The 25,866-nt window shown below is 50.0% G+C and overlaps 1 protein-coding gene across 1 annotated transcript; it reads left to right on the forward strand.

Moving 5' to 3' along the window:
- The first annotated feature begins 956 nt into the window (after positions 1–956).
- LOC143960013 (uncharacterized) lies at positions 957–4,406 on the forward strand. The gene is made up of 2 exons (XM_077468271.1): positions 957–2,299; positions 2,399–4,406. Exons 1-2 carry the CDS (start codon positions 2,198–2,200, stop codon positions 3,500–3,502), a joined length of 1,206 nt encoding a protein of 401 aa, XP_077324397.1. The 5' UTR covers positions 957–2,197; the 3' UTR covers positions 3,503–4,406.
- The last annotated feature ends 21,460 nt before the right edge of the window (positions 4,407–25,866 follow it).

Genomic DNA, 25,866 nt, shown 5'->3' on the forward strand with positions numbered 1-25,866 from the left:
TCGCAGGTGATCTTGGCCTCTCATCCCGCCATTGACCAGAAGCTGGCGGTTAAACTTGTGAAAAAGACAGAATTTATTCATTATGAAGACGATAGTGATATGGTTTTCTTAGAACGTGACGTGCTGAAAGTAGCCAGGGAGTGTCCATTTATTACACATCTGTTTGGAACGTTCCAGACAAAGGTAAGTCTTTTCACCTTCCAATTTCTTTACCAGACCAGACAGAAGTAGCATTGCAATAAGAACAGTCCAGTAATGGCGGCCTACTTAGTTCCTCTGTCCGGTTTTCCTAAATTAAGTGTGTCTGTCTATTCCTCCACAAAATGAAATCCTGCATGTCTATAATGTAAACTTTATCTCTTGTGTTCACACAGAATCATCTCGCCTTTGTCCTGGAATGTGTGACCAGAGGGGATCTCCATAGTGCCATGGCAGTAGCTCCATTTCCTGGGGGCACCATAAGGTAAGATCAATGAACGGGTCACTCTGGAGTCGGGGGTGACTGACCACAGCCAGTGATGTAGTCAGCCCCTTCACCTGAGCCTCGTCCATCCAAACCCCTATGTATTACAGGGGGAAGTCATTTCATCTTTAGATTTCATTACTCTGTGATGATTTGTGATGCTAATTCCTCTATCTCTTTCCCCCATCAGATACTTCATAGCAGAAATGATCTGTGGTCTGCAGTTTCTGCATTCTAGGGAGATCATCCACAGAGACCTCAAGCCTGCAAATATTCTTTTGGATAACGTTGGACACATCAAAATAGCCGATTTCGGCTTGGCACGTATGGGCGTCACGGAGTCCAGCAGGATTCAAGGACAATCGGGAACACCAGGGTACTTGTCGCCAGAGGTAAGATACTTGCTTTCCACCTGATATTAGACCTAATTGTAATATTTGTTATAATGGGATATAGAGATAAACTAAAGGGAGGTAATTTTTCACTAAATTAAGAATTTCTTTACTGGTGACCTGGTTGGTTTCAGTGGGTTTCCAGGCTGGAACAATATTCCAGGGGTATTTGTCCCCATTGGTTTGTATTGGTGACCATTGTCATTGAGAAAGAAAGTTAGAGTTTTAGATCTTTCCCCAGAACACGAGGGGAGGAGAAACCTTCAACGGGCACACCTGTTCTGGTGAAATTTACCTCAATTTGGAAGATTTCAGCCAATTTCCTTTTGTGTCTCTGTGAGACCTAAAGCCCCACCTCCAATATTCACAAGCTCCGCCTTGGTTTGAGGTCTTTTGAGCACAATTTTAGGAGTCCTGGGAGGATTCATAGATCCCATATATCAGCATTGAGTCGTCTCCGTCCTCTACCCAACAATCAGCTCATCCTTCTTTTTCTCTTTATGTTTCTACAGGCCCTTCAAAACATTCCATACTTCGGAGCGGCTGATTATTTCTCTCTGGGAATAATCGTGTATAAGATGGCTTTCGGCAGACATCCATTTCTGACCGGCAGGGAGTCCGCAGAGGAAGAAGTGAAGATCGTGACCACAAGGGAACCGCATTATCCAGATAGCATGAACCCGTATCTCCGTGACGTCATAGAGATGGTAAGTATACATAGAAATTTTACACCTTTTAAGTGACAATGTTCTTTCCCTGTTGCATACATTATATCTTATTAGGATTTTATTAAACATGGTTCCACCTTCTTACCATCACATATCGATGGAGGTCATAGCTGTACTTTCAGCAAGCTGACTGCTTAATGGAAGGATCTGCCTTCCCCTGTCATAAGGAAAGAAGCAGCCCTTTTTAATTTACGGTCCGGGTGGTTCCATTGGATAGTGATGGGGCCAATCGCACACATTGAATTCAATTTCTGGGGACATTCCGTGCACAGACAACATATAGAACTCCCCTGGGACTGCCAGAGTCATAAGAAAAATCATGGCAGGTGCAGATTTCATAGAAATCTCTTTTTTAATACATTCCTAATTCACATTTAATTGCAAAATATCTGATGTTTCTTTCCTTTAATAACTATTCTGAACTAATATGACACAAATAAGGCCCCATGCTACCATCCAATCCAATCAGGATGTAGTAGCAGGTCAGAAGGCAAAATAATAGAGAGAATCAGAATCAAATATTACATTGTTCATAGATTGTTCATGTTATTCCAGTGTATCTTATTATATTTTGTTCCTTTTTACAGTTCCTATGTAAAGACCAAGAGCTGCGGATGAGTCTAGTAAGAGACATCAGAGAACACCCCTACTTCAGCAAGGTGGACTGGAAGGAGCTAGAGAAAGGGAACTCACGCCCACCATTTCCAAATCGACATGTAAGTATACGGGAGGAGTCCCAGCACAATGGGGGGATTTCTAGGGATTATTTCCCTATCGATCAGAAACATTGACAAAATACTTTTTTCTCTTTCCAGATGCATGAGGAAGACCTGGGGGAAGGAATTCCAGGGGATGCTTTCATTAAAAATGAAGACTTTGGGAGAGATGAGGTTCCACACCGGCAGGAGAGATTTGAGGGCTTCTCCTACCTGAGCGAGAATGTGAATTGCAGCCAGTGGCCTAATACTCACCACTGGAAAACCAGTATCAACCCAGAGCCTCGTCGCCACCATCCGAGGGGCAATAACATTAACACAGAGCCTCGTCAGCACCATCCAAGGGGCAATGACATTAACAGAGGGCCTCGTCAGCACCATCCAAGGGGCAATGACATTAACAGAGGGCCTCGTCAGCACCATCCAAGGGGCAATGACATTAACAGAGGGCCTCATCAGCACCATCCAAGGTGCAATGACATTAACAGAGGGCCTCGTCAGCCCCATTTGAAGGAAGAGCCTCGTCAGCACCATCCAAGGGGCAATGACATTAACAGAGGGCCTCGTCAGCCCCATTTGAAGGAAGAGCCTCGTCAGCACCATCCAAGGGGCAATGACATTAACAGAGGGCCTCCTCATCACCATTTGAAGGAAGAGCCTCGTCGGCACCATCCAAGGGGCAATGACATTAACAGAGGGCCTCATCAGCCCCATTTGAAGGAAGAGCCTCGTCACCACCAACCGAGGGGCAATGACATTAACAGAGGGCCTCGTCAGCCCCATTTGAAGGAAGAGCCTCGTCACCACCAACCGAGGGGCAATGACATTAACAGAGGGCCTCGTCAGCCCCATTTGAAGGAAGAGCCTCGTCAGCACCATCCAAGGGGCAATGACATTAACAGAGGGCCTCGTCAGCCCCATTTGAAGGAAGAGCCTCGTCACCACCATCCAAGGGGCAATGACATTAACAGAGGGCCTTGTCAGCCCCATTTGATGGAAGAGCCTCGTCACCACCAACCGAGGGGCAATGACATTAACAGAGGGCCACGTCAGCAACATTTGAAGGAAGAGCCTCGTCACCACCATCCGAGGGGCAATGACATTAATAGAGGGCCTCCTCATCACCATTTGAAGGAAGAGCCTCGTCACCACCAACCGAGGGTATTTGACCTCAAAAGAGATTTGCCTGCTGTGAGACGGTAACACAAGCAGTACTGAGTGAGATAATTGTGGCACACTGGCAATGATCTCCCTACACCATACATAGAACCATACATAGAATGTATACATAGGGCCATACATACCACCATACTCAGCATGCCTACCTAGTACCAAACATACCACCATCGGGGCCACCAATAAGGGGGTACCACTGGTTCTCCTGTAGGGGCTGGGCACAGAAAACATGAGGAATCGGTGCGGCGGGCGGATGCACTGATCAGTGGGGGAGGCACTGATCTGTGCGGATGCTCAATGCATATATTCTGAATGATCCCCAAAGATGATTGTAAACAAGCATGCAAGTGTGTTTTATTGCATACATACCTGCGTATATAGCACCATGCATACCATCATACACAGCATGTCTACATACCACCACCAGGGCCACCAATAAGGGGGTACCACCAGTCCTCCTGTAGGGGGCTGGGCACAGAAAACATAAGGAATCGGTGCGGCGGGCGGAGGCACTGATCAGTGTGGGGGCGCTGATCTGTGCGGATGCTCAATGCATATATTCTGAATGAGCCCCAAAGATGATTGTGAACAAGCAGGTAGGTGTGTTTTATTGCATACATACCTGCAATACATATGTTCTGTATGGTTCTATGTATGGTTTTTTTCTCTATATGAGATGAACTGGGCACCCTAGACTGATGATTCAGGGACAATCCGATCGCCTTAGGGGGTCAGGAAGGAATTTTTCCCCCCCTTGGAGCCCATCTGGCCGGGGGGGTTTTCGCCTTCCTCTGAATCATCTTAAGGTTTAGGCTTAGTGTAAAAAGGCCCTGCCTTTGAGGAGTCCTAGGTCAACCGTCACTGTTCTCCGAAGCCCGACAATCATTTCCATCTATAGATTTATCTCCAATAAAGATTGGTCGCACCTTAATTGTCTTTGTATGTGTTTTTTTTCTTCTTTTTTCTAAGAAATATAATGAGGAATGGCAGCAGGGTGAGGAATCTTGCCCCATACTTCACCACTAGGGATGAGCTTCGATTTCAAGAGGAAGATCGAACATTATGGTCCGTTGGTGCCAAATTAGAGCGGCGTGTCACGGCCCATAATGCACTGCGTCATAGCAGTGCATTGCTGGCTGATGATTGGCCAAGCATGCACGATGACCCGCATGCTTTGGCCACTCACAGCGGCGTCAGCGAAGAGAGCCATAATTGGTCACAGGCCAATTTTTGATGCAATACTTTGCAGCAGGGCTCATTCCTGTGCCCCAACTAGAGTAACTGTAAGGGGTTGCAGTGTTGTGGCACCAGTGCCTAAGGCCCAATTTTTCTGCCCCTGTTCAGGGGCATGTAATTACAATTCTTGATCTAATATTTCACAGCAGGGCCCGTTCCTGCGCCCACCCAGAGTAACTGTGAGGGATTACAGTGTTGTGGCAACACCAACACCTAAGGCCCACATTTTTGCGTTTATATTTTGAGTATATAGAGCAGGCCCCTACTTTCAAACATCCAACTTACAAACAACTCCTACTTTCAAACAGAAGGAGACAACAGGAAGTGAGAGGAAATCTACCCCTAGGAAGGGAAATTCTCTCCTGTAAGAGTTCCTTGTTTCACAAAAAAACCCAAATTTTAACAATCCAATTGTCATTGGGACAGAAAGTGAGGTGAAATCTTCTGAACAGGTGCGCACAGACAGCAAAACAAATTATACAGGGGTGATAACCCTTCCCTATGTTTTCCAAAAAGCTTAAAAATAGATTTTTTGGCTGGAGCTACACTTTAAAAATGTACCAGTTAAAAATTACAAACAGATTCTACTTAATAACAAACCTACACAGTCCCTGTCTTGTTTGGACCGCCTGTATACTGCTGTTCTGAGTATATAGGGCCTGGGGGCCTCAGGCCTTTCCTTTTTATAATTTGGGTGTGCGGTTCTCCTTAATGTCCATACAAGACCCAAAGGGGCTGGTAATGGGCTTGGGGGCGGGGTACCCATGCCTTTGTTCTCAATGATTTTCATCCATATTGCCGGGACCAGACATTACATTAAAGCCGCAAGCAGTTTTAAATGACTTTTATTCCTTTAGAAATGTCATTTTGTGCAGGGACATACCAGTCCACTCCACACCCCTCATGTACATACCTCCCACCTCCATACACTCCACACCCCTCATGTACATACCTCCCACCTCCATACACTCCACACCCCTCATGTACATACCTCCCACCTCCATACACTCCACACCCCTCTCATGTACATACCTCCCACCTCCATACACTCCACACCCCTCATGTACATACCTCCCACCTCCATACACTCCACACCCCTCATGTACATACCTCCCACCTCCATACACTCCACACCCCTCTCATGTACATACCTCCCACCTCCCTACACTCCACACCCCTCTCATGTACATACCTCCCACCTCCATACACTCCACACCCCTCATATACATACCTCCCACCTCCATACACTCCACACCCCTCATGTACATACCTCCCAACTCTATACACTCCACACCCCTCTCATGTACATACCTCCCACCTCCATACACTCCACACCCCTCTCATGTACATACCTCCCACCTCCATACACTCCACACCCCTCATATACATACCTCCCACCTCCATACACTCCACACCCCTCATGTACATACCTCCCACCTCCATACACTCCACACCCCTCATGTACATACCTCCCACCTCCATACACTCCACACCCCTCATATACATACCTCCCACCTCCATACACTCCACACCCCTCATATACATACCTCCCACCTCCATACACTCCACACCCCTCATGTACATACCTCCCACCTCCATACACTCCACACCCCTCTCATGTACATACCTCCCATCTCCATACACTCCACACCCCTCTCATGTACATACCTTCCACCTCCATACACTCCACACCCCTCGTGTACATACCTCCCACCTCCATACACTCCGCACCTCTCATGTACATACCTCCCACCTCCGTACACTCCGCACCCCTCATGTACATACCTCCTACCTCCATACACTCCGCACCCATCTCATGTACATACCTCCCACCTCCATACACTGCACACCCCTCATGTACATACCTCCCACCTCCATACACTCCACACCCCTCTCATGTACATACCTCCTACCTCCATACACTCCACACCCCTCATGTACATACCTCCGACCTCCATACACTCCACACCCCTCATGTACATACCTCCCACCTCCATACACTCCGCACCTCTCATGTACATACCTCCCACCTCCGTACACTCCGCACCCCTCATGTACATACCTCCCACCTCCATACACCCCACATCCCCCATAATTACTAATTAGAAAAATTTTATGACAGAAACAAATTTTTTTAATTTATAGCACAAAAATAAAAACCTCACTAGTGATTAAATACCACCAAAAGAAAGGTCTATTTGTGTGGAAAAAAGGACGCAAGTTTCATATGGGTAGAGTGTTGTATGAGTAATTGTCATTCAAACTGTGAGAGCGCTGAAAGCTGAAAATTGGTGTGTACAGGAAGGGGGTGTAAGTGCCTGGTATTGAGGTGGGTAGCAGCGGGTAAAATAAGTATAGAACACCTCACCATTTTTCTAGGTAAATATACAGTATGTGACAAAAGTAAGTACACCCCTCAGTGACATTTCTTCTTCTAAAATGTAAAGTAGTGAGTGTACAGCTTGTATAACAGTGTACATTTCCTGTCCCCTCCAAATAACTCAACACACAGCCATTAATGTCTTTGTGCGCTGGTCCAAACCAATTGGTGGAGGGGGGATTATGGAGTGGGGGGAGGGGGGATTATGGAGTGGGGGGATTATGGTGTCGGAGGGGGGAGGGGGGATTATGGTGTCGGAGGGGAGATTATGGAGTTGGGGGAGGGGAGATTATGGAGTGGGGGGAGGGGAGATTATGGAGTGGGGGAGGGGAGATTATGGTGTCAGAGGGGAGATTATGGAGTTGGGGAGGGGAGATTATGGAGTGGGGGGAGGGGAGATTATGATGTCAGAGGGGGGATTATGGAGTGGGGGGAGGGGAGATTATGGAGTGGGGGGAGGGGAGATTATGGTGTCAGAGGGGAGATTATGGAGTTGGGGGAGGGGAGATTATGGAGTGGGGGGAGGGGAGATTATGGAGTGGGGGGAGGGGAGATTATGGTGTCAGAGGGGGGATTATGGTGTCGGAGAGGGGATTATGGTGGGGGGGTTGCTTTTCAGAGGTTGGACTTGGCCCCTTAGTTCCAGTGAAGGGAACTCTTAAGGCGTCAGCATACCAAGACATTTTGGACAATTTCATGCTCCCAACTTTGTGGGAACAGTTTGGGGACGGCCTCTTCCTGTTCCAACATGATTGCTCACCAGTGCACAAAGCAAGGTCCATAAAGACATGGATGAGCGAGTTTGGAGTGGAGGTACTTGACTGGCCTGCACAGAGTCCTTACCTCAACCCCATAGAACACCTTTAGGATGAATTAGATCGGAGACTGCGAGGTAGGCCTTCTCGTCCAACATCAGTGCCTGAACTCACAAAAGTTCTTCTGGAAGAATGGTCAAACATTTCCATAGACACCCTCCTAAACCTTGTGGACGGCCTTTCCAGAAGAGGTGAACCTGTTATAGCTGCAAAGGGCAAACTCAATATTGAACCCTCCGGACGAAGACTGGGCTGCCATTAGAAATGATGGGGCACTGGAAAGCTGACCTGACAGCCCCCACCTATCCACAGACAGCTTCTGTTCCACCACCTGCTGACCCAATGGGAAGTGCTGCCTGTACCCCCTATTGATGGTCCTGATAACTGGTGATCTGTAGTATTTACAGACTGGGCCAGAGGGTGGCCTAGAGTATGGGTAGAATGGAGGGTGACCTGTAACTATGTGGGGTATCAGCAGATACTGGGGGGTGACTTGTAGCAAAGACATTGTTAGTAGGTTAGGCTTTACCTCCTAGCGGGGCAGCTGTTTAGTGCTGATCCTCAGAGCTTCCAGTGGTGTGTTGGCCTTGGAGATGTTGATGGTGAGCGGTCTTCTCTGAGCCCCGGATTCTGCCTTGCAGGACACTCCTCTTCTCCATTACTCTGAGCTCTTCCCCCTTCACTGGCTGGACCCTTTTATTCCGTCCTTCCACCAACAACTATCTGTACCCGAAACAAGATGGAAGACAAAGAAAGAACACAAACGTCAGCCAATCACATCCACATTGTAAGTAATAGAACCACCTTACATCAGGTGCCGCCATAAGAGTGCCCCTTACATCAGGTGCCCCCAACAGAGTGCCCCTTACATCAGGTGCCCCATAACAGTGCCCCTTACATCAGGTGCCCTCCATGGCGTGGCTCCTCCCAACATCCACTGACTCCTCCCACTGTGTGACTCCTCCCACCATCCAGTGACTCCTCCCACCACCCACTGACTCCTCCCATCGTGTGACTCCACCCACCATTGTGTGACTCCTCCCACCATCTCCTGTCTCCTCCCACCATCCAGTGACTCCTCCCTCCATCGCATAGCTCCTCACACTATCCCGTAACGCCTCCCACCATCATGTGACTCCTCCCACCATCCACTGACTCCTCTCATCGCGTGGCTCCTCCCACCATCCACTGACTCCTCCCACCATCATGTGGCTCCTCCCACCACCCAGTGACTCCTCCCACCATCAACTGACTCCTCCCACTGCGTGACTCCTCCCACCACCCGTGGCTCCTCCCACCATCCACTGACTGCTGTCATCATCGTGTGACTCCTCCCACCACCCTGTGACTCCTCCCACCATCAACTGACTCCTCCCACCACCAACTGACTCCTCCCACATCCCGTGACTTCTCCCACGACTCCTTCCACCATCCACTGAATCCTCCCATCACATGGCTCCTCCCACCATCCAGTGACTCCTCTCACCATCCACTGACTCCTCCCACCACCAACTGACTCCTCCCACCACTGTGTGGCTCCTCCCACATCCTGTGACATCTTCCAGTGTGTGACTCCACCCACGACTCCTCCCACCATCCCGTGACTCCTCTCACCATCCACTGAATCCTCCCATCACGTGGCTCCTCCCACCATCCCGTGACTCCTCTCACCATCCACTGACCCCTCCTATCACGTGACTCCTCCAACCATCCCCTGACTCCTCCCAACATCGCGTGGCTCCTCCCAACATCGCGTGGCTCCTCACACAAACCTGTGGCTCCTCCCACCATCCACTGACTCCTCCCACCATCCCGTGACTCCTCCCACCATCCCCTGGTCATCCCACCATCCCCTGTCTCCTCCTCCCATCGCGTGGCTCCTCACACAATCCTGAATGAATGAATGAATGAAATACTTATATAGCGCACAATGCGAACTGAATCGCCTCTAGGCTGCTGTGGCTCCTCCCACCATACCGTGACTCCTCCCACCATACCGTGACTCCTCCCACCATCTCCTGTCTTCTCCCACCAACCTGTGACCCCTCCCACCGTCTCCTCCCACCAACCCGTGACCCCTCCCACCATCAATGGACTCCTCCCATCTTGTGGCCCTCCCACCATTCACTGACTCCTCCCAATATCCCGTTACCCCTCCCACCATTGCGTGGCTTCTCCTACCATCCCATGACTCCTCCCACCATCCCGTGACTCCCCCACTATCAACGGACTCCTCCCACCATCGTGTGGCTCCTCCCACCATCGAGGGACTCCTCCCACATCCCGTGACTCCTCCCACCATCCACTGACTCCCCCCACCCTCCCGTGACTCCTCCTCCCCGTGGTGTGATTCTCCCCACCCTCCCGTGACTCCTCCTCCCCGTGGTGTGACTCCCCCCAGCCGTGGTGTGGCTCCTCCCCCCGTAGTATGGCTCCTCCCCCCGTAGTGTGACCCCCCCGCGGGGTGACCCCTCCCCAGCCGCGGGGTGACTCTCCCCAGCCGCGGGGTGACTCTCCCCAGCCGCGGGGTGACTCCACCCAGCCGCGGTGTGGCTCCTCCCGCCGCGGTGTGACTCCTCCCCCCGTGGTGTGGCTCCTCCCCCGTGGTGTGGCTCCTCCCCCCACGGTGTGGCTCCTCCCGCTGCGGTGTGACTTCTCCCCCCGTGGTGTGACTCCTCCCCCCGTGGTGTGACTCCTCTATCAGGCATTACTAGATGGCAGACTGTGGGAGGAGTCTCAGCTGTCACAGCATTTAGGAGCCTTTTCTTCCACCAATCGTCACTCAGTATTCCTCACAGAGCTGACAGCGGGAGGGAGGACTGTTGTGGATGGAGGGCGGGAGCTGCCCAAGGTTATCAAGCAAGTGATTGGTTGCTAGGACCGCCCTTCATCCAAGCAGCCAATCACTATCTTGCAGCTCCCACCCTCCATCCAGACCCCCCCACCCCCGCCTTCCTGCCCAGCACAATTTGCAGCTTTCATGGCGGTCGCACTTTGAGTGACAATTACACGGTCATACAAAACTCTACACATTTTATTCACACAAATAGAACTTTCTCTTGGTGATAATTAATCACCGTTGGGCGGGGTTTTATCTTTTCTAAAATAATAAAAAAACTAAAAAAGACCGCCCCTTTTTTATATATTTTATTTCCTTGTTTACATGGGATCAGCTGTGATTGGACACAGCCAATCACATGGGTGAAGAGCCTAAACTGGGCGTGGTCATATGACATGGCTCCGCTCCGCTGTCATTGGTCTATATGGCAGGTGGGAGGCGGTTAGTAGTGTGGTGGGGGGTGGGGGAGGGTTTGAGGACTGTGATGTGCAGTGGAGAAGGAGGAGCTCAGATCTGTGATATCGGGTAGCTCCGCCCATTCATTTTATTGGTCATCATTACCTGCGAGAAACAGAGAAAGGCGTCCCTGATTTTTACTTTTTTATGGCGCCGAGCCAGACGGCGCTGCGGTGATATGCGGTTTGGTTCACTCGAAATGCGCCCCGGATGCCGACATGACCTTCAGAGTTTTACTGACCTGTCCAATAATACCCCTATTCAATGTTATTGGGCCCATCCCACCATCTTGTGACTCCTCCCACTATCCTACAACGCCTCCTCCTGTCATGTGACTATATCTTCTGTGCTGACCTGTACCCTTCACAAGGGAATCGGGGGGCTTCAGTCACCAAAACTGCAGTGTTTATCCTCCATGACACGTCACAGGAAGCCCCTCCATGGTTATCAGAGGACAGAATGACTGATAAAGGAAGGTCCGTAGACGTGGTGTATCTAGATAAAGGAAGGTCCGTAGACGTGGTGTATCTAGATAAAGGAAGGCCCTTAGACGTGGTGTATCTAGATAAAGGAAGGCCCGTAGACGTGGTGTATCTAGATAAAGGAAGGCTCGTAGACGTGGTGTATCTAGATAAAGGAAGGCCCGTAGACGTGGTGTATCTAGATAAAGGAAGGCTCGTAGACGTGGTGTATCTAGATAAAGGAAGGCCCGTAGACGTGGTGTATCTAGATAAAGGAAGGCCCGTAGACGTGGTGTATCTAGATAAAGGAAGGTCCGTAGACGTGGTGTATCTAGATAAAGGAAGGCCCGTAGACGTGGTGTATCTAGATAAAGGAAGGCCCGTAGACGTGGTGTATCTAGATAAAGGAAGGCCCGTAGACGTGGTGTATCTAGATAAAGGAAGGCCCGTAGACGTGGTGTATCTAGATAAAGGAAGGCCCGTAGACGTGGTGTATCTAGATAAAGGAAGGCCCGTAGACGTGGTGTATCTAGATAAAGGAAGGCCCGTAGACGTGGTGTATCTAGATAAAGGAAGGCCCGTAGACGTGGTGTATCTAGATAAAGGAATGCCCGTAGACGTGGTGTATCTGGATAAAGGAAGGCTCGTAGACGTGGTGTATCTAGATAAAGGAAGGCCCGTAGACGTGGTGTATCTAGATAAAGGAAGGCCCGTAGATGTGGTGTATCTGGATAAAGGAAGGCCCGTAGACGTGGTGTATCTGGATAAAGGAAGCCTCGTAGACGTGGTGTATCTGGATAAAGGAAGGCCCGTAGACGTGGTGTATCTAGATAAAGGAAGGCCCGTAGACGTGGTGTATCTAGATAAAGGAAGGCCCGTAGACGTGGTGTATCTAGATAAAGGAAGGCCCGTAGACGTGGTGTATCTAGATAAAGGAAGGCCCGTAGACGTGGTGTATCTAGATAAAGGAAGGCCCGTAGACGTGGTGTATCTAGATAAAGGAAGGCCCGTAGACGTGGTGTATCTAGATAAAGGAAGGCCCGTAGACGTGGTGTATCTAGATAAAGGAAGGCCCGTAGACGTGGTGTATCTAGATAAAGGAAGGCCCGTAGATGTGGTGTATCTAGATAAAGGAAGGCCCGTAGACGTGGTGTATCTAGATAAAGGAAGGCCCGTAGACGTGGTGTATCTAGATAAAGGAAGGCCCGTAGACGTGGTGTATCTAGATAAAGGAAGGCCCGTAGACGTGGTGTATCTAGATAAAGGAAGGCCCGTAGACGTGGTGTATCTAGATAAAGGAAGGCCCATAGATGTGGTGTATCTAGTGTGGCAGCACGCAGGTAAAGTCACCTGGTTGTATCCAGGATGGGAAATATGTGTGTCCTAGATTCAGGCTTTATGCAGACTTGTACAACTAGAGGGGAAGAGTTAATGAGCCCAGCTGAAGTAAGTGGGCTCATTAAGACCTCTACAAAAACCCCAGCATGCTTAGGGAGATGCTCCATCCTGGAACCAGTTTTGTGTTTGTAAAGACTGGGGAGTGTGACACCTGTTCTGTGCGGTGAGGTAACGCCTGTGTGGCAAACCTCTACAACAGAGACAGAGACAGGGACTGGTGCTGCACAAGGCTGCACTCAGTTGTTAGACAGGGAATCCATGTGTGTAATTAGAGGTCAAGCTGACCAGGATTTATTTTCATGTTTTATTTTTGTTTGGCTGTTATATGTTTCACTGCATGTAGCATAAATAAACCGCATCTTTTGTTTTTTTGCACCTACAACGCTGTCTGCTGTGCCTGACTTTGTGTTGTGAACCCATCCAGGGGGTCACACACACCCGCTGCCGAGCTAACCCCCTCACAGTTGGTGGAGAATTTTGGCATTTTTTTTTTTAAGGCCAGCATGGAGGAGATACTGAGACAGCTGGCTCTAGCAAATGCAAATCAGCAGCAAACAAATGCGGCTTTACAAAAGAGCCTTGCAGCCCAGCAGAAAGCTCACCTGCAGAGTCTGGAAGCTCAGCAACAAGCCCAGCAGCGATCTGAACCCCGCTTCATAGACCTGTTGCAGAAGCAAGAGCAGAGTTTTCGACAGCAAATAGAGACATTAATACAGCAACGTCCGCAGACCAATGAGGCAAGTGGTTACAATAATACCGCATCCTTTGGTGTGAGCCGTTTACTGACAAAAATGACGGGAGAGGATGATCCGGAGGTGTTTTTGACCACATTTGAAAGGACTGCTGAAAGGGAAAAGTGGCCTAAGGAGCAATGGGCTGGACTGGTGGCCCCTCTGTTAACTGGGGAATCGCAGAAAGCTTATTATGACCTAGAGCCTGACCAAGCAAAAGACTATGTGGTGCTAAAAGCAGAAATATTGGCACGGCTGGGTGTCACCCTGGCCGTCCGGGCTCAGCGTGTGCATAATTGGACTTTTCAGGTTGGAAAACCCCCCAGGTCTCAAATGTATGATCTCATTCACCTGAGCAGATAGTGGCTGCAGCCAGAGACTTTGACCGCACCAAACATTGTGGAACGTGTTGTTATGGATCGTTTCCTGAGAGCTCTTCCTACTGCCATCCAAAGATGGGTAAGCCATGGAGACCCAGAAAATGCCGATAAACTTGTGGATCTGGTTGAGAGGTACTTGGCTACAGAGAACCTGACCACCTCTTCCAGGGACTCACGGACTTTCCATCCTAAGACCAGATCATCCCCAGTGGCGGGTAAGATGACTCCAAGGGGTGAGGGTGGAGAGCGTGAGAGGGTGGGAGTTCTACCTAAGGTCTGGCGGGAGCAGCCCAGGAAGCCCATGCTGCAAGAGACAGCGAAAAAGATTATTTGCTACCGCTGCCGGCAAGAGGGACATATTGCAGCCAATTGCCCCGTTGTGGATGAGCCTATGCAATGTGACTTGATAAGGGAGAGACGTCAGTCGATGTTTGCGACAGTTGCATGCACTGCCATTCGGGGACCTGAGAAACATTTATGTAAAATGTGTATTAATGGTAGACATGTTGATGTGTTGCTGCATTCAGGTAGCCTGGTAACATTGATAAAAGCTGAATTAGTTACTACAGAGGTCTCTGGGAAGAACAAGGTGGCTGTTATTTGTGTGCATGGGGACCCCCGAGAGTATCCTGTAGCTTCAGTGTTTTTTGAGACCCCCAAAGGTAACCTCTCTCATCAGGTGGGGTTAGTGTCTCACTTAACACATGATGCTATTGTGGGAAGGGATTTTCCAAAATTCTGGGAACTCTGGGATTGTCCTGAGCCCCCCACTGGTGCCCCTATAGACCAGGAAGATGACCAGAATTCCTCTGGGGGTGGTGAGGACTCTCCTGAATTTCCCTTGTCGGTATTGGCGGGGGAAACTCGAGAAACTGGGGAGGAATCAACATCCTCAGATGAAAACATGCCGTCTGTGGAGTTTTCGGATCTTGAGGTTCACAGGGAAAATTTTGCCACAGAACAGTTAAAAGACCCCACCCTAATAAAGGCACGGGAAAATGTGGTGAAAATAGATGGCGAGTTAGTGAACCCAGATAAGACTTGCCCTTATCCTTACTTCACTATGGAAAGGGACCTGCTGTATCGAGTGGCTCAAAGGGCAGAAGAAACCATTGAGCAACTTGTAGTGCCCAAACCTTACAGGAAGTTGGTGTTAGAATTGGCCCATGGGCACATTCTGGGAGGTCATCTGGGGAATGAGAAAACCAGAGAGAGGGTACTGCAGAGATTCTATTGGCCTGGGGTCATGAAGGAAATAGAAAATTATTGTTCCTCCTGCCCTGTGTGTCAGAAGTCGGCACCTATGCCACATTTCCGTAACCCGCTGGTACCTCTTCCTATCACTGAGGTCCCCTTTGAGAGGATAGCAATGGATTTGGTAGGTCCGATAATGAAGTCCGCTAGGGGGCATCAGTACATTTTGGTTATATTGGACTATGCCACCCGTTATCCGGAAGCAATTCCTCTCCGAAATACCTCGGCCAAAACCATAGCCAAAGAGCTATCTCTTGTTTTTAGCCGCGTGGGTATTTGTAAGGAACTGCTTACGGACCAAGGTACACCCTTTATGTCCCGGGTAATGAAAGAACTATGCAAGTTGTACAAAGTGACACAATTGCGTACATCTGTGTATCACCCCCAAACAGATGGGTTGGTTGAAAGATTCAACAAAACCCTAAAACAAATGTTAACCACTTGGGTACCGCGCTATTGCCGAATGACGGCATTAGCGCGGACCTAGATTTCCAGGACTACGTCTATTGACGTCGTCCTGGTTACGAGCGGCCTGCGCGCCCCCTGAGGGGCGCGCGCGGCGCGCTCTGTGATCGGCGAGTCCGTGAGACTCGCCTGATCACCGATCCGTGTAAGGGGTCGATCCCGACCCCTTATCACGTGATCAGCTGTCAGCCAATGACAGCTGATCATGTGATAGAACGGAGCCGGTAATCGGCTATTATTCCTCCTCGCGCTGACAGCGCGAGGAGAAAAAAAAAAAGCCGATCACCGGCGGCCGTGATCGGGACATCAGTCCCGATCACGGCCAGCAATGAAAGGCACCACATGCCACCTGCCAGTGCCCACCTGCCTCCCGCAGTGCCATCCTGAAATATAACAAAGTAAAAGTAAGTGCCCCCCGTCTGTGCCCATAATGCCCACAGTGCCACCCCACAGTGCCACCCACAGTGCCACCCCACAGTGCCACCCACAGTGCCACCCACAGTGCCACCCAATCTGCCTCAAAGGTGCTGCACCCCAGTGCCGCCCATCAGTGCCCAGCAGTGCCGCCCATCAGTGCCCAGCAGTGCCGCCCATCAGTGCCCAGCAGTGCCACCTATCAGAGCCACCTATCAGTGCCACCTATCAGTGCCCATCAGTCCCATCTATCTGTGGTACCTATCAGTGCCCATCCGTGCCACTTATCCGTGCCACCCATCCGTGTCATCTTATCTGTGCCCATCTTTGCCCATCAGTGCCGCCTTATCTGTGCCCATCGGTGCCGCCTTATCTGTGCCTATTAGTGCCGCCTTAACTATGCCTATCAGTGCCCACAAGTGCAGCCTATCAGTGCCCACCAATGCAGCCTATCAGTGCCCACCAATGCAGCCCATCAGTGCCCACCAATGCAGCCTATCAGTGCCGCCTCATCAGCACACTTCAATGAAGGAGAAAAATGACCCGTTTGCAAAATTTTATAACAAACTATTAAAACATGATTTTTTTTTTTGCATCTTTTTTTGTTTGTTTAGCAAAAAATAAAACTCCGAGCTGTAACTAAATACCACCAAAAGAAAGCTCTATTTGTGGGAAAAAAATGATAGAAATTTCATTTGGGTACAGTGTTGTATGACCGCGCAATTGTCATTCAAAGTGCATCAGCGCTGAAAGCTGAAAATTGGTCTGGGACTGAGGGGGGTTTAAGTGCCCAGTAAGCAAGTGGTTAAAGAAGGTGGTGGATAGAGATGGAAAGAATTGGGACTGTCTAATACCCTATCTGATGTTTGCCATTAGGGAGGTACCCCAATCCTCTACGGGTTTCTCACCCTTCGAGTTGCTCTATGGGAGACACCCAAGAGGGCTGCTGGATATCGCCAAGGAAACTTGGGAAAATGAGAGTTCTCCTCACAGGAGTGTGATTGAGCATGTCGCCCTGATGCAGGATAGAATCGCACAGGTAATGCCAATTGTAAAGGAACATTTGACCCAAGCGCAGTTAGCACAGCAGAGAGTGTACAACCGTGGGGCCAAGACCCGTACTTTTTCCCCGGGGGATAGGGTCTTGGTGCTAGTCCCTACGGTTGAAAGCAAATTTCTGGCCAAATGGCAAGGTCCATATGAAGTAATTGAAAAAATTAGTGAGGTGAACTACAGGGTTAGACAGCCAGGAAGGCGAAAGCCGGAGCAGATCTATCACGTCAATCTGCTGAAAGCCTGGAGGGATAGGGAATCCCTAGTCGCAGAGACTTGGTCACAAGCCCAGCCTGATTGCTTAGTTCCTGAGGATGGAATAGCAGTCACCTTATCGAAACCCCAACAACAGGAGGTTAAAGAGTTTGTACTTTGTAACAAAGAGATTTTCTCTTAGCTGCCAGGACAAACATCTGGCGTAGAGCATGACATTATCACCCCGCCAGGAGAAAGGGTAAAACTAAAACCTTATAGAATACCAGAGGCCCGACGGGAGGCAATACATGGGGAGGTTCAAAGGATGCTGGAATTGGGTGTGATAGAGGAGTCCCAGAGTGACTGGTCCAGTCCTATCGTACTAGTGCCCAAACCTGATGGGAGCTGGCGGTTTTGTTTCGACAATTGAATAAAGTTACAAAATTTGACACCTACCCCATGCCACGTATAGATGAGTTGATTGACCGGCTGGGAACAGCCCGATATATGACAACTCTTGATCTCACCAAAGGGTATTGGCAAATTCCCCTGGCCGAGTCGGCCAAGGAGAAAACTGCGTTTGTAACCCCAGATGGGGCATTCCAATATAAGAGAATGCCGTTTGGGTTACAGAATGCACCGGCAACATTCCAGCGGAAAATGGATAAGATTCTGAGGCCCCATCAGAAATATGCTGCAGCTTACCTGGATGATGTGATTATCCATAGCACAGACTGGGTCTCACATTTGCCAAAAGTACAAGCAGTCCTAGACTCTATCCGGGAAGCTGGGTTTACGGCCAATCCAAAGAAGTGTACCATTGGACAGGAGGAGGCCAAATATCTTGGGTACACTATTGGGAGGGGGGTGATAAAACCCCAAGTCAATAAAGTCGAGGCCATACAGAGTTGGCCACGTCCCAACAGCAAGAAACAGGTACGAGCCTTTCTGGGAATCGCTGGCTATTATCGACGATTCATTCCCCATTTTACTTCTCAGGCTGTGCCCCTCACCAACCTGACAAAAGGGAAAGAGTCGGTCATGGTTAAATGGTCCCCAGAGGCTGAAGAAGCATTTCAGTCCTTAAAAACAGCCTTATGTAGCCAGCCAGTGTTGTACTCACCAGACTTCTCTAAGGACTTTGTGGTACAAACTGATGCATCAGACGTTGGGTTAGGAGCAGTGTTATCCCAGGTCTGGAACGGGGAAGAGCACCCAGTCATTTACCTCAGCAGGAAGTTGAAGTCCCATGAGGTAAATTACTCCACGATTGAGAAGGAATGTTTAGCAGTGAAGTGGGCTCTAGATTCCCTTCGGTACTATCTGCTAGGTAGGCACTTTGACCTGGTGACTGATCACGCTCCTTTAAAGTGGATGGCTCAGAACAAGGAGACCAATAGAAGGGTAAATAGGTGGTTCCTGGTCCTACAGGAATTTAACTTTACAGTTAAGCATCGCCCTGGTGTTAAAATGGGGAATGTGGATGCTTTGTCTCGGATACATGCGTGTCTGGCTGCTTGTGTTACAACCCCAAGGTTGAAACAAGAGGGGGGGGGTATGTGGCAGCACGCAGGTAAAATCACCTGGTTGTATTCAGGATGGGAAATATGTGTGTCCTAGATTCAAGCTTTATGCAGACTTTTACAATTAGAGGGGAAGAGTTAATGAGCCCAGCTGTAGTAAGTGGGCTCATTAAGGCCTCTACAAAAAACCCCAGCATGCTTAGGGAGATGCTCCATCCTGGAACCAGTTTTGTGTGTATAGACTGGGGAGTCTGAGATCTGTTCTGTGCGGTGAGTTAACGCCTGTGTGGCAAACCCCTACAATAGAGACAGAGACTGGGGCAGCACAAGGCTGCACCCAGTTGTTAGACAGGGAGTCTACGTGTGTAGTTAGAGGTCAAACTGACCAGGATTTATTTTCTTGTTTTATTTTGTTTGGCTGTTATATGTATCACTGCATGTAGCCTAAATAAACCGGATCTTTTGTTTTTTTGCACCTACACCGCTGTCTGCTGTGTCTGACTTTGTGTTGTGAACCCATCCAGGGGGTCACACACACCCGCTACCGAGCTAACCCCCTAACACAAGATGTCCGCTTACCCCTTCTCACTGTATCCTTACCGTGGAGGTGTACGGGGTGTAACAAGATGTCCGCTTACCCCTTCTCACTGTATCCTTACTGTGGAGGTGTACGGGGTGTAACAAGATGTCCCCTTACCCCCTTCTCACTGTATCCTTACTGTGGAGGTGTACGGGGTGTAACAAGATGTCCCCTTACCCCCTTCTCACTGTATCCTTACTGTGGAGGTGTACGGGGTGTAACAAGATGTCCGCTTACCCCTTCTCACTGTATCCTTACTGTGGAGGTGTACGGGGTGTAACAAGATGTCCGCTTACCCCTTCTCACTGTATCCTTACTGTGGAGGTGTACGGGGTGTAACAAGATGTCCGCTTACCCCTTCTCACTGTATCCTTACTGTGGAGGTGTACGGGGTGTAACAAGATGTCCGCTTACCCCTTCTCACTGTATCCTTACTGTGGAGGTGTACGGGGTGTAACAAGATGTCCCCTTACCCCCTTCTCACTGTATCCTTACTGTGGAGGTGTACGGGGTGTAACAAGATGTCCGCTTACCCCTTCTCACTGTATCCTTACTGTGGAGGTGTACGGGGTGTAACAAGTTGTCCGCTTACCCCTTCTCACTGTATCCTTACTGTGGAGGTGTACGGGGTGTAACAAGATGTCCCCTTACCCCCTTCTCACTGTATCCTTACCGTGGAGGTGTACGGGGTGTAACAAGATGTCTGCTTTCCCCCTTCTCACTATATCCTTACTGTGGAGGTGTACGGGGTGTAATAAGATGTCCCCTTACCCCCTTCTCACTGTATCCTTACCGTGGAGGTGTACAGGGTGTAACAAGATGTCCGCTTACCCCTTCTCACTGTATCCTTACCGTGGAGGTGTACAGGGTGTAACAAGATGTCCGCTTACCCCTTCTCACTGTATCCTTACCGTGGAGGTGTACGGGGTGTAACAAGATGTCCGCTTACCCCTTCTCACTGTATCCTTACTGTGGAGGTGTACAGGGTGTAACAAGATGTCCGCTTACCCCCTTCTCACAGCATCCTCACTGTGGAGGTGTACGGGGTGTAACAAGATGTCCCATTACCCCCTTCTCACAGTATCCTTACTGTGGAGGTGTACGGGGTGTAACAAGATGTCCGCTTACCCCTTCTCACTGTATCCTTACTGTGGAGGTGTACGGGGTGTAACAAGATGTCCGCTTACCCCCTTCTCACTGTATCCTTACCGTGGAGGTGTACAGGGTGTAACAAGATGTCCGCTTACCCCTTCTCACTGTATCCTTACCGTGGAGGTGTACGGGGTGTAACAAGATGTCCGCTTACCCCTTCTCACTGTATCCTTACTGTGGAGGTGTACGGGGTGTAACAAGATGTCCCCTTACCCCCTTCTCACTGTATCCTTACTGTGGAGGTGTACGGGGTGTAACAAGATGTCCGCTTACCCCTTCTCACTGTATCCTTACTGTGGAGGTGTACGGGGTGTAACAAGATGTCCGCTTACCCCTTCTCACTGTATCCTTACTGTGGAGGTGTACGGGGTGTAACAAGATGTCCGCTTACCCCTTCTCACTGTATCCTTACTGTGGAGGTGTACGGGGTGTAACAAGATGTCCGCTTACCCCTTCTCACTGTATCCTTACTGTGGAGGTGTACGGGGTGTAACAAGATGTCCCCTTACCCCCTTCTCACTGTATCCTTACCGTGGAGGTGTACGGGGTGTAACAAGATGTCTGCTTTCCCCCTTCTCACTGTATCCTTACTGTAGAGGTGTACGGGGTGTAATAAGATGTCCCCTTACCCCTTTCTCACTGTATCCTTACCGTGGAGGTGTACAGGGTGTAACAAGATGTCCGCTTACCCCTTCTCACTGTATCCTTACCGTGGAGGTGTACAGGGTGTAACAAGATGTCCGCTTACCCCTTCTCACTGTATCCTTACTGTGGAGGTGTACAGGGTGTAACAAGATGTCCCCTTACCCCCTTCTCACTGTATCCTTACCGTGGAGGTGTACAGGGTGTAACAAGATGTCCGCTTACCCCTTCTCACTGTATCCTTACCGTGGAGGTGTACGGGGTGTAACAAGATGTCCGCTTACCCCTTCTCACTGTATCCTTACTGTGGAGGTGTACAGGGTTTAACAAGATGTCCGCTTACCCCCTTCTCACAGCATCCTCACTGTGGAGGTGTACGGGGTGTAACAAGATGTCCCATTACCCCCTTCTCACAGTATCCTTACTGTGGAGGTGTACGGGGTGTAACAAGATGTCCGCTTACCCCTTCTCACTGTATCCTTACTGTGGAGGTGTACGGGGTGTAACAAGATGTCCGCTTACCCCCTTCTCACTGTATCCTTACCGTGGAGGTGTACAGGGTGTAACAAGATGTCCGCTTACCCCTTCTCACTGTATCCTTACCGTGGAGGTGTACGGGGTGTAACAAGATGTCCGCTTACCCCCTTCTCACTGTATCCTTACTGTGGAGGTGTACGGGGTGTAACAAGGTGTCCGCTTACCCCTTCTCACTGTATCCTTACCGTGGAGGTGTACGGGGTGTAACAAGATGTCCGCTTACCCCCTTCTCACAGTATCCTCACTGTGGAGGTGTACGGGGTGTAACAAGATGTCCCCTTACCCCCTTCCCACTGTATCCCTACTGTGGAGGTGTACAGGGTGTAACAAGATGTCCCCTTACCCCCTTCTCACTGTATCCTTACTGTGGAGGTGTACGGGGTGTAACAAGATGTCCCCTTACCCCCTTCTCACTGTATCCTTACTGTGGAGGTGTACAGGGTGTAACAAGATGTCCGCTAACCCCCTTCTCACAGTATCCTCACTGTGGAGGTGTACAGGGTGTAACAAGATGTCCCCTTACCCCCTTCTCACTGTATCCTTACTGTGGAGGTGTACGGGGTGTAACAAGATGTCCCCTTACCCCTTCTCACTGTATCCTTACTGTGGAGGTGTACGGGGTGTAACAAGATGTCCCCTTACCCCCTTCTCACTGTATCCTTACTGTGGAGGTGTACAGGGTGTAACAAGATGTCCGCTAACCCCCTTCTCACAGTATCCTCACTGTGGAGGTGTACAGGGTGTAACAAGATGTCCCCTTACCCCCTTCTCACTGTATCCCTACTGTGGAGGTGTACGGGGTGTAACAAGATGTCCCCTTACCCCTTCTCACTGTATCCTTACTGTGGAGGTGTACGGGGTGTAACAAGATGTCCGCTTACCCTTTCTCACAGTATCCTTACCGTGGAGGTGTACGGGGTGTAACAAGATGTCCGCTTACCCCCTTCTCACTGTATCCTTACCGTGGAGGTGTACGGGGTGTAACAAGATGTCCCCTTACCCCCTTCTCACTGTATCCTTACCGTGGAGGTGTACGGGGTGTAACAAGATGTCCGCTTACCCCCTTCTCACTGTATCCTTACTGTGGAGGTGTACGGGGTGTAACAAGATGTCCCCTTACCCCCTTCTCACAGTATCCTTACTGTGGAGGTGTACGGAGTGTAACAAGATGTCCGCTTACCCCCTTCTCACTGTATCCTTACTGTGGAGGTGTACAGGGTGTAACAAGATGTCCGCTTACCCTTTCTCACAGTATCCTTACCGTGGAGGTGTACAGGGTGTAACAAGATGTCCCCTTACCCCCTTCTCACTGTATCCTTACCGTGGAGGTGTACGGGGTGTAACAAGATGTCCCCTTACCCCCTTCTCACTGTATCCTTACCGTGGAGGTGTACGGGGTATAACAAGATGTCCCCTTACCCCCTTCTCACTGTATCCTTACCGTGGAGGTGTACAGGGTGTAACAAGATGTCCCCTTACCCCCTTCTCACTGTATCCTTACTGTGGAGGTGAACGGGGTGTAACAAGATGTCCCCTTACCCCTTCTCACTGTATCCTACCGTGGAGGTGTACGGGGTGTAGCAAGATGTCCGCTTACAGCTTCTCACTGTATCCTTACTGTGGAGGTGTACAGGGTGTAACAAGATGTCCGCTAACCCCCTTCTCACAGTATCCTCACTGTGGAGGTGTACAGGGTGTAACAAGATGTCCCCTTACCCCCTTCTCACTGTATCCCTACTGTGGAGGTGTACGGGGTGTAACAAGATGTCCCCTTACCCCTTCTCACTGTATCCTTACTGTGGAGGTGTACGGGGTGTAACAAGATGTCCCCTTACCCCCTTCTCACTGTATCCTTACTGTGGAGGTGTACGGGGTGTAACAAGATGTCCCATTACCCCCTTCTCACAGTATCCTTACTGTGGAGGTGTACGGGGTGTAACAAGATGTCCGCTTACCCCTTCTCACTGTATCCTTACTGTGGAGGTGTACGGGGTGTAACAAGATGTCCGCTTACCCCTTCTCACTGTATCCTTACTGTGGAGGTGTACGGGGTGTAACAAGATGTCCGCTTACCCCCTTCTCACTGTATCCTTACCGTGGAGGTGTACGGGGTGTAACAAGATGTCCGCTTACCCCCTTCTCACTGTATCCTTACTGTGGAGGTGTACGGGGTGTAACAAGATGTCCCCTTACCCCCTTCTCACAGTATCCTTACTGTGGAGGTGTACGGAGTGTAACAAGATGTCCGCTTACCCCCTTCTCACTGTATCCTTACTGTGGAGGTGTACAGGGTGTAACAAGATGTCCGCTTACCCTTTCTCACAGTATCCTTACCGTGGAGGTGTACAGGGTGTAACAAGATGTCCCCTTACCCCCTTCTCACTGTATCCTTACCGTGGAGGTGTACGGGGTGTAACAAGATGTCCCCTTACCCCCTTCTCACTGTATCCTTACCGTGGAGGTGTACGGGGTGTAACAAGATGTCCCCTTACCCCCTTCTCACTGTATCCTTACCGTGGAGGTGTACAGGGTGTAACAAGATGTCCCCTTACCCCCTTCTCACTGTATCCTTACTGTGGAGGTGTACGGGGTGTAGCAAGATGTCCGCTTACAGCTTCTCACTGTATCCTTACTGTGGAGGTGTACGGGGTGTAACAAGATGTCCGCTTACCCCCTTCTCACTGTATCCTTACTGTGGAGGTGTACGGGGTGTAACAAGATGTCCCCTTACCCCCTTCTCACTGTATCCTTACTGTGGAGGTGTACGGGGTGTAACAAGATGTCCGCTTACCCCTTCTCACTGTATCCTTACTGTGGAGGTGTACGGGGTGTAACAAGATGTCCCCTTACCCCCTTCTCACTGTATCCTTACTGTGGAGGAGTACGGGGTGTAACAAGATGTCCCCTTACCCCCTTCTCACAGTATCCTTACCGTGGAGGTGTACAGGGTGTAACAAGATGTCCCCTTACCCCCTTCTCACTGTATCCTTACTGTGGAGGTGTACGGGGTGTAACAAGATGTCCCCTTACCCCCTTCTCACTGTATCCTTACTGTGGAGGTGTACAGGGTGTAACAAGATGTCCGCTTACCCCCTTCTCACAGTATCCTTACTGTGGAGGTGTACAGGGTGTAACAAGATGTCCCCTTACCCCCTTCTCACTGTATCCTTACCGTGGAGGTGTACGGGGTGTAACAAGATGTCCCCTTACCCCCTTCTCACTGTATCCTTACCGTGGAGGTGTACAGGGTGTAACAAGATGTCCCCTTACCCCCTTCTCACTGTATCCTTACTGTGGAGGAGTACGGGGTGTAACAAGATGTCCCCTTACCCCCTTCTCACAGTATCCTTACCGTGGAGGTGTACAGGGTGTAACAAGATGTCCGCTTACCCCCTTCTCACTGTATCCTTACTGTGGAGGTGTACGGGGTGTAACAAGATGTCCCCTTACCCGTTCTCACTGTATCCTGACCGTGGAGGAGTACGGGGTGTAACAAGATGTCCCCTTACCCCCTTCTCACTGTATCCTTACTGTGGAGGTGAACGGGGTGTAACAAGATGTCCCCTTACCCCTTCTCACTGTATCCTACCGTGGAGGTGTACGGGGTGTAGCAAGATGTCCGCTTACAGCTTCTCACTGTATCCTTACTGTGGAGGTGTACGGGGTGTAACAAGATGTCCGCTTACCCCCTTCTCACTGTATCCTTACTGTGGAGGTGTACGGGGTGTAACAAGATGTCCCCTTACCCCCTTCTCACTGTATCCTTACTGTGGAGGTGTACGGGGTGTAACAAGATGTCCGCTTACCCCTTCTCACTGTATCCTTACTGTGGAGGTGTACGGGGTGTAACAAGATGTCCCCTTACCCCCTTCTCACTGTA

Source organism: Lithobates pipiens, unplaced genomic scaffold, assembly GCF_037356315.1.
Source record: "Lithobates pipiens isolate NorthernLeopardFrog02 unplaced genomic scaffold, aLitPip1_a1.2 Scaffold_79, whole genome shotgun sequence".
NCBI classification, from domain to species: Eukaryota; Metazoa; Chordata; class Amphibia; order Anura; family Ranidae; genus Lithobates; species Lithobates pipiens.

Bases quoted from the DNA above. Each gene is read 5' to 3' on its own strand.
- LOC143960013 (XM_077468271.1), top strand. From the start codon at position 2,198: ATGAGTCTAGTAAGAGACATCAGAGAACACCCCTACTTCAGCAAGGTG. The intron at 2,300-2,398 runs GTAAGTATACGG...TTCTCTTTCCAG, and splicing joins CACCATTTCCAAATCGACAT to ATGCATGAGGAAGACCTGGG.